The sequence below is a fragment of the Vulpes lagopus genome, chromosome 14 (genome assembly GCF_018345385.1).
Source record: "Vulpes lagopus strain Blue_001 chromosome 14, ASM1834538v1, whole genome shotgun sequence".
Lineage (NCBI taxonomy): Eukaryota > Metazoa > Chordata > Mammalia > Carnivora > Canidae > Vulpes > Vulpes lagopus.
Genome location: NC_054837.1, coordinates 17,401,228 through 17,409,979, shown reverse-complemented (window position 1 = coordinate 17,409,979; position 8,752 = coordinate 17,401,228). Strand labels below are relative to the sequence as shown.

Genomic DNA, 8,752 nt, shown 5'->3' with positions numbered 1-8,752 from the left:
AGGTTCCCTGCTGAGCAGGAAGTCTGATGGGGGCTGGATCCCAGGACCCTGAGATCATGACCTGAGCCAAAGGCAGCCACTTCACCCACTGAGTCACCCAGGCACCCCTTAAGGGGGATTAAAAAAAAAGTAATTAATTCCCAGTGCAGGTCATCTGAGGACTTCCTGAGCGTCCTTTAACAACCACTCCAGCCCGAGCGCCACACGGGTTCTGAACTGGACCCAAGGGTACTGCTGTGGAAAAAGGAGAAGCAAACGAGAACCTCGGGCTGGGCTGGGCAGTGGCGACCAGACACCGGGGCGAGCCTGAGGCTCAGGAAGCTGGAAACTCCCTCCTGCCTCGGCGCTGGGGCTCGCGCTTTTCCAGTTCCCTAAATCGCGCTCGCGGAGGGCCTGGGCGCACAGCGGGCGCCCCCCAGGGGTCCCTGGAACTGGTCAAACCGCAGGAGCCTCCGTTCCAGGCCTCGGCGAGCGCTTTAACCTCCAACCCCACCTGTCACCTGAGCGCCGGCGAGCGACCACCTGGCCCGGCGAGCGGCTCCTCCTTCGGGGGCTCCGCCCCCCCCTCCAGCCTTGCCGGGCTCGGGTGGGACGAGCAACGTTCGCCAGCGCTTAGGGCCCTCCGGGCTGTCTCCAGCGGGGCTGCCGGGGCCAGGAGCCAGGCTGTGCGCTGCGCCCGCCTCGGCGTCCCCCGCGGGCACAGGTGGGCCGTGCGCTGTCCCCGAGCCACCCCGGGCCGCCTGCGGGAGTGCGGACGGGCACTGTCGGGCTAGGGAACCAGCGCGTCCCGGCCCCGAGGGCTCGGCGGGGCCCCTGGCGGGGCGGGGGCGGGGGCGGGAAGCGCAGGGGGTGAGGGGAGGGGCCGGAGGGGGAGGAGGAGGAGGGGGGAGGACGGGAGGAAGTCCCCCGTGGCCGCCCCGCGGCGAGGGCGGGCCCGTGCCCGCGGGCACGCGGTCAGGAGACCAGGGGTGGGCCGGCGGGGCAGCTCCGCCCGCGCGCACAGGGGCTCCGACCTCCGGGCGCGCTCCCCGCCGACCCCCGGAGGGAGGGGCTGGGGGCGGGGGCGGGGGCGCGTGCGCGGGGGCGCGCGTGCGCGTGCGCGGGGCGGGGGCGCGCGCGGGGGCGGGGCGGCGCGCGGCGACCCCGGCGGGCGCGAGGCTGCGGCGCGCGCGGGGCGCGGGGGCGCGCGCGGGGGCGCGGGAGCGCGCGGGGGGGCTGCCCCGGGGCGGCCCCCCCACGTCGGGGCGCGGCGGGCGGCGGCGGCGGGAGCGCGTCCCGTCCGGGTCCCGAGGAGCCGCCGCCGCCGCCGCCGCCGCCGCCGCTCGCCAACATGGCGGACCTGGAGGCCGTGCTGGCCGATGTCAGCTACCTGATGGCGATGGAGAAGAGCAAGGCGACCCCGGCCGCCCGCGCCAGTAAGAAGATCGTGCTGCCCGAGCCCAGGTACCGGCCGCCGGCCCGCGCCGCCCCCCGCGCAGCCGCCCCCCGCGGCCGCCAGCGACCCCCTGCGTCCGGGAGGGTCGGGCGCTCCGCCTCGGCCGCGGCCCCCCGCCCGGCCTCGCCGTTCCCGTCTCTGAAATGGGTCTCGGAGGGCTGTTGGGGGCGCTCCGGCTGAGAGCGCCCCAGGGTGCCCGGGGCCGCACGCGGAGCGCGGGAGCGCCCGAGCCTCGGGCTGCCGGGATGTGGCTGCGAGTTGGCTGGACCAGCTCCGTCCCCGTCGCCCTCTCCCTCCTGTGCCTTCCCTGTGGGGGTGAGCGCCCTCCTCGGGGTCGTCAGCGCCGCTCTGCCGAGGCTCGCTCCTGCCCCGCGCCTGCCTGCCCTCCTGCCGCATCCCTGCCCCTCCAGCCCCATCCTTATGGGTCGCTTCAGCCCCATCCCTGTCCCTCCTGCCCCATCCCTGCCCCTCCAGCCCCATCCTTATGGGTCCCTTCAGCCCCATCCCTGTCCCTCAGCCCCATCCTTATGGGTCCCTGCTGCCCCGTGCCTGCCTGCCCTCCAGCCCCATTCCTGCCCTTCCAGACCCATCCTTATGGGTCCCTGCTGCCCCGCGCCTGCCTGCCTGCCCTCCTGTCCCATCCCTGTCCCTCCTGCCCCATCCCTGTCCCTTTTGCCCCATCCCTGTCCCTCCAGCCCCATCCCTGCCCCTCCAGCGCCATCCTTATGGGTCCCTCCTGCCCCATCCCTGTTCCTCCAGCGCCATCCTTATGGGTCCCTCCTGCCCCATTCCTGCCCTTCAGCCCCATCCCTGTCCCTGCTGACCCATGTCCATCACACCTCCAGCCCCATTATTATGGGTCCCTGCTGCCCCATGCCTGTGGCTCCCTTGTGCTGCATTCTGGTCGTTCCTTCTCTGCTGCCCCTGTTGCCAACTGCATCCTCTTCTCAGCTCCCCCGGGGCCTCCTTAGCTGGGAAGTGCCGACTCCTTGCCTTTTTGTCCCAGGTACTTAAAGTGCAGTTTTCAGTGCTTGCTGCCTTTGGGGTCCAGTCTATTCCTCTTCCTATCCTCCTTTCCTTCCCTCTTTCGTGCCCCCACACAATGATGAGTGGCTGGTGACCCACACAGTTTTCTTTTTGGTGCTAAGTGTATCACCCCAGCGACTTTCCTCAACTTGCAGATCCCCTGGTGGTACTTTGTTAAAAGGTTGAAGTGGGTTTCCTTTTACACGCACATTGAATAGGTTGATTCCAAACAGGAATTCGTTGTTTAAATGACCAAGGAAGGGCCCGATTGAATTGGCAAAGGGTTTGGTGAGGGCCATACCCAGTTGTAATCTTATCTCGAAAATGACTTATTATTGATGGAACTAGTTAAAGACTTCAGTGGTTCATGTCATTAGCACCACCCCAGAGAAGATCATTCATCAGATTAATAGAGTTTCAAATAGTATATCAAAGGATTAGGGCTGGATCCCCCCCCCCCCCCCAGCTTCTTTTCTAAGTAACACCACCATGAGTTGCACAGTAAACGTGCTAAATAGCTCTTGGTAGAACTGATGATAAAATAGAGGCATCTTCTTTATGGTGAATTTGAAACCATGCAATTTTGTAAAATATTAGAATCTAAATCAAAGCTGTTCTCCATTGAAAGCATCTGTGTTTCAAGGTGTATACACCCAAGATTGCTTAAATTGTTACCTTGACATAAGAAAAAAAATCTTTCTTTTAATGCTAAGTGATCACCAGATAATTTTTACAAGCCCGTTCATGGTCATGAGCCATAAGAGAAAATATCAGTCCCTTTCAGTTTATTTGTTGTGAAAAGCCAAATTGTGTAAATGAACACGTGCTAGGTATTTTTGGCTTGCTTGCCCTTTTTTGTTAGCCCATGCATCTTGTTGGGTTTGCAGGGTTTGCTGTTTGATAAGGAATGTCTAGCAGGGAAAGTCAGAGACGAGTACAGACCTTTTGGAGTATTATGAAATTAACACTCCTATTCCAGAGTCTAATGTACCCGAATCTCATTGAAAATCAGTGCTGTTTAAAGTTTCTGGCAAAAGGGAAGCTAAATAAAACAAGAACCCCCAGACCAAATCTGAATTTCATTTTTAAGAAACTGCACTTTTATAAATGTGGTATACAGTGCTTAATTCCTTTTTCTTTTGCTTTTTCTACTCTTCCTGAAGAGCAGGGAGTCCTAAATATATGGAGTCTCTCTATATAAAATAGACAAATCTTAACTCATAGGCAGTTTTGCGGGAGCAATATATAATATTAAGATTAGGAACTTCTGGTTTTTTGTTTTGTTTTTTGGTGTTTTGAACTTAATGTGACTTCTGCTTTTTTAGTGTCCCTCTTGAGAACATACTTATATGTTTAGGGTATTCACTTCCTTGTATGAATGCCTCTGTTTTTCAGTGGTATTCTTTGGTAACGCTTTGTTTTAAGGCAGAACTGGAAGATGGTGAACATATTTCTCATGACATTTTAGAATTGAGAAATATCAAGAGGAGGGTAATTTTAGGAAACAGCTCTTAGTAATTATTCTGTTGCTATTTTATTTTAAATAGACTCTTAAATTAGGCTATTGGAACCTTCTCCAAGGGTTCTAATTTGTTTTGTATTTATCTCGGTGGCTTTGGCTTTAGTGTTGTAATGTGACCATTTACAGAGTAACAGCCACTCCTTGTGCTCTTCTGTTAGGATTCTGTTACATTGAGATTATTAAGTCAAACATCTTGCAGGTTTTTATCTACCACTAACTGGATGGCAGGTATTGGCCTGCCTCCTGGATTTTGGGGTAGGGGTGGGTGGTTGGGGGATTTCTCAATATGGTAAGAAAGTTAATTTTCATAGTGGCTGGAAAGAGTAGTATGATTCGCCTCTGTTGGTAAAGGATAGTGGTCAAATGTTTTCTGACAAGAGTTTCTATTTCAGCCGCATTTTGGAGTGAAGCATGTGATCACCGGTCTTTGGTGTTCTTGAAAAAGATGTTTAGATTTGTATTTTTAGTATCTCATTCAGGAGCATAACCCTTGCCATTGGCCCATCACTAGTGACTTTTTCTTTCCAGCCCGATTATTTGAAATCACCGTAGTGTTCTGTGCACTTCCTTATTTAAATTGCTTTGCTTCTTACGCAGTTTTAAACCAGAAAAGCAACAGGACTATATAATCTCTAGCTAATTTAAGTGAAACATTGGGTCTGCTGTCCCCTGCCTATTATAGGAGAATCTCAGAAGATGGAACATTCTGCCCTGGGGAGATTTTGCTCCTCTGAGATAGCGAGAGGCAACCATTTTGTTATGTTGACACATTATTTAATTAACGAGCCAATGAGTGTAAATCCCGTAATAGCTGACTATTTGTTCAGATTACATAGCTGCTTCAGTTTACTGAAACATTTGTTGAGCTAATATAGCTGATAATGGGGTCTGTTGGGAATACTGAACCGTGACCCAGGGGTTCACAGTGCAGGCCCGGTTAGAAACATGAGCATTCGGTTGTGCATGCGAATGGCCATATTCCACGTTAGAGAAGTCCTTTTATTTGATAGTGTCTAATTCATAAGCTCAGGCCTTCAGAGGGCCAGCATCTTAAAGCCATGGATCATCGAGAACATTTTTACTTCAGGCTCATTAGCCTGCTTAACCTTTTCCAAACAGACTGAAATTCAGTTGACTTGTAGTTGCAGTGAGTCGAAAGAGGTTGAGTAACATGAACTTGACCCTTTCCCTGCACCTATGTCCGTTTAGGGGACATTGACAGTTTGAGATCATTGATTGCAAAGCCTGTACTTCCAAAGTATTCATACATACAATATGAAAGGCAGTTCTGAGAATAACATCTGCCAGATTCTTTGTAACTTTCCTGGAGCATTTAGAGTATCCTTAAGGACACCTGTGACACCTTTTTTTACATTACTTCTGAAGGTGGTTGTAGAGCCGTTTCTCCAAGCCAGTCATCGGGATACCGTGATGGACCGGACCACGGCCCTGTCCAGCAAGGGGCTCATGTAGTCTAGAGGGAAATACACAGTTGACCCAAGAAAGATGTTTACTTTAAAATGCAATTTCTTGAATATTCTATTTGGCCATGGGCAAGTAGCATTTCGATGGCTTTTACTATTCTATCATCATAACTCATTATGTTTGCTCAGTGTTTTATAATAATTTGTTAGTTACTCCCTTTGAGGAGCTATCTAGCCCAGAGTATATACAGTAACATGATAATATTGCATCTTCCTATTTGTAAAACTATCAAATGGAATTGATCTTGAAAAGTAGCTCAGTTTTCTTCTTTTTTGGGACTGGAGTTTCTTCAGTAAGTTCCCTAACTCTGATCCGTGAGTGGTGGGTGATGGCTGTGAGCCATTCCTCTCTGTTTTGGTTGTAGGGGATTCTATGCCTGTGTGTCCCCCATCCCCCAACTTTGAACTGAAAAGTCAATGTGGAAACAATGAACAGCCTTCAGGAAAAAAATGGTCTTTGTCATCACTAGGGAGTATTTTTATGTATAAAGTGGTGGCAACCTAAGGTACACATGCAAAATGTAATTTGTTCTGACCTTTCGGTTATTATTTCATTCTTGGTTCAGAGTCAATTTGTGCCAGTGACTTGAAGATTCAAGTGCTGTGCGTAGTTGTCAATTCTTAGAAATAGATGTTCCAGTGCAATCAATGTTGGACGTAGAACTAGCTGCCCAAAGTCAAGGATTGTGAAATGTTTTGGATCGAGAGCCCAGTAGATCTCTTTGAGGTTCAGGCAGCCCCGGTTTTTATACGCAGTGTGTTCTTAGAGGCAGTGTCTTAAAGTGCTTTTCAGCATGCTGAATTTGGCTTTGCCAAACATCTGTTTTGGACAAGACTAGAACTGTTGGATAGGGCGTCAAGGCTTGAAGCAGGGAAGTGTAGGTCTTTATCTGACAGCGGGTGGCAAAGCAGAGTAGGAAACGCAGAGTAGTGGAGAGCAGGATGCCTGGGGTCTCCATAGCCCTGATAAGGGAAAGAGAAGTTTTACTTTCATGAACTAGGAATAGAACAGCTACCACTTATTGAGAGCTTACACTCTCCTGGGCACTCTGCATGATGAGTGCATTTGTTCTGCATGATAGCGTCGCCTGGTAAGTAGCGTCAGCCTTCCCCGGACTGTTAAGAACTCTGCCCAGGTGACAGCCGAAAGCAGCTGAGGCATAGTCTGACCCTGGTTTCCCAGAATCCGGGTTCTTTCTTCTTTGCTGTGCCTGTTGGGCCAACAGGAATAAGGAGCCACCCCCACCCCCCCCCGCCCCGCCCCACATCACCTCTTCTTTTGCAAGGAACAGATGACACAGTGATACTTTCTCATTTGGGGAGAATATATTTTACAGGCCGTGTCTATGAGCTGCTGGTGCAGCGTTTGAAAAGTCAGGACCATCCTCAGAGACTGAAGGAGAACAACTATTCCTCTGGGACCCGGGAAAGCTGTAATTATGACTAAGTGAATAAGCAGTTTCTTCCTTATTTCCCATGAGGAGCTTGAGGGTTAAATGCCTGTTGTGTTCCACACAAGAAGTGCAACCTTGCTGCTGAGAAATTTGTAGACTAGACTGCCTCAGCTTACCCCCACCCTGACTCTTTCCACCCCAAACAGGACTTCTACGTGAGTTACTAATGGAGAAAAGAGCAGACCCTGTCTCCCTCCACCTCTCCCTCCCGCCCCTCCCCGCTGCGCAGATATTTCCATTTTGGGGAAAAGGGTCAAGGGGTAAAACAATATTTTTGGCTTTCTTTGTAATAAAAAAATCACTTTCTCGTTCAAACAGTCCTCCTTTGTTTATAAACTGAGTGTTTGAAGAATGGTGAAAATTTTGATGAAAATGGGTTGTGTGTGTGGGGTGGTCTCGTCTGTTCTTGTCCTTTTCTGGACGTTGGCAGTGGGGGAATGGAGACCATGGACTGGGCGACTTTCACTCTGTTGTTGTGAAATCATTTGTATGTTTAGAAACCTGCGTGCTGACCAGGCTGGGTGTCCCTGCACCTGCTTCTGTTCCTCCTGTTGCTCACATTGTTGTTCTTCTTGGTTTTTGTCTTTGATCAGCACTTACGACTGCTGGACCTTTCTTGATTCTTCCGTGGGTCTAAAATAAAATGCAGGGGGAGAAGTAATACCTTGGCTCCCCATATCCTGTAAGTATTTCTTCTAATTCTGTAAGTCTTCTTTTGGGTCATCTGTGCTTCAACTTTAGCATGGGGCATCTGCCGATTGTAGTACTGTCTAGATAGGGCATTACAGAGAGAACAGTGAAAATCTCTTTATGGTTCATTTGCTCTGTGATGGGTGTTTTGTGACAGCCTGGACCTAGCCTTGGACCTGTGCTCGTTTGCTGCCATTTCCTTCTTCCAGGGCTTCAGGGGTAGGAAGAGGTGATTATATGAAAGTACCTGGGCCAGAGCTTCATCCTTAGTAAACTTGAGGAAGATCACCTGTTTCATCTCTGGATTCTCTCTACTACCTGCCATACTCTGGTAAAGTTCTAGATCTGGAACCAGGAGCTCTGGGCTGATTTCACTGGCAACTTGCCTCTGGCCCTTGGTAAGACGCTTACATTCACTATATTTAGTTTTCCCTCTCTATACAATATGATATCTATTAATTTCTGATCAGGAAATGCCCCTCCCCATCTGTCTTTTGTGAGCATTTTCTATCCTTACAATATATTTTTAAATGAGAGAACATTAATTTCAAACAGTGATAACTCAGAAAAGGATTAGATGAAGTATTAAAAGGTGATATATATTTTTTATTATACTGTAGGTGGTTGCTGTAGGGATTATATGTAGCACAAAATGTGATACCTTAAGTACAAAATAGTAGCAGATATAAAGCAGCATTGCATGGAGCCCCTTGTGCCATGTGCTCTGGGAAAGCAGGCTTGGGAGACAGGACTTCTGAAAAGCTGGTTTGTTGGCTCAGGCAGCAAAGAGCAAATGTTGGCCCTTAGACATATAAATAAGTGAATTTCCAGATTTCTTCTTAGTTTTTTTCCTCTGGCTTTTTGGTGGTACTGGGTATCCAGAACCTTGTACACATGGTGCCTTACTCGGTTCTTTTTCTTTTTTTTCTCCCTCTCCCCCTTTTTTCCCCTCTACCCTCCCTTTTTCTTACTTCTTCCATCTACCCACCTACCCATCCATACTTTCATCCATCCTTCCTTCCATCCATTCTTCCTTCCTTTGTTTTATCCATCTATCCTTCCATCCATCTATCCTTCCATTCTTCCATCCACCCATCCATCCTTCCATCCACCCATCCATCCTTCCATCCATTCTTCTGTC

At 50.5% G+C, this 8,752-nt stretch overlaps 1 protein-coding gene across 2 annotated transcripts in view; it reads left to right on the top strand.

The window, feature by feature from the left end:
* The first annotated feature begins 1,203 nt into the window (after nt 1-1,203).
* GRK3 (G protein-coupled receptor kinase 3) overlaps nt 1,204-8,752 on the top strand; it is a 127,201-nt gene continuing 119,652 nt past the window's right edge. The window contains exon 1 of one of the 2 annotated variants that reach the window (XM_041728575.1): nt 1,204-1,443. In XM_041728575.1, coding sequence (XP_041584509.1) covers nt 1,331-1,443 — 113 coding nt within the window. In that variant the 5' untranslated portion in view covers nt 1,204-1,330. The remainder of the gene's footprint in view (nt 1,444-8,752) is intronic. The other variant, XM_041728576.1, reaches the window with a different exon arrangement.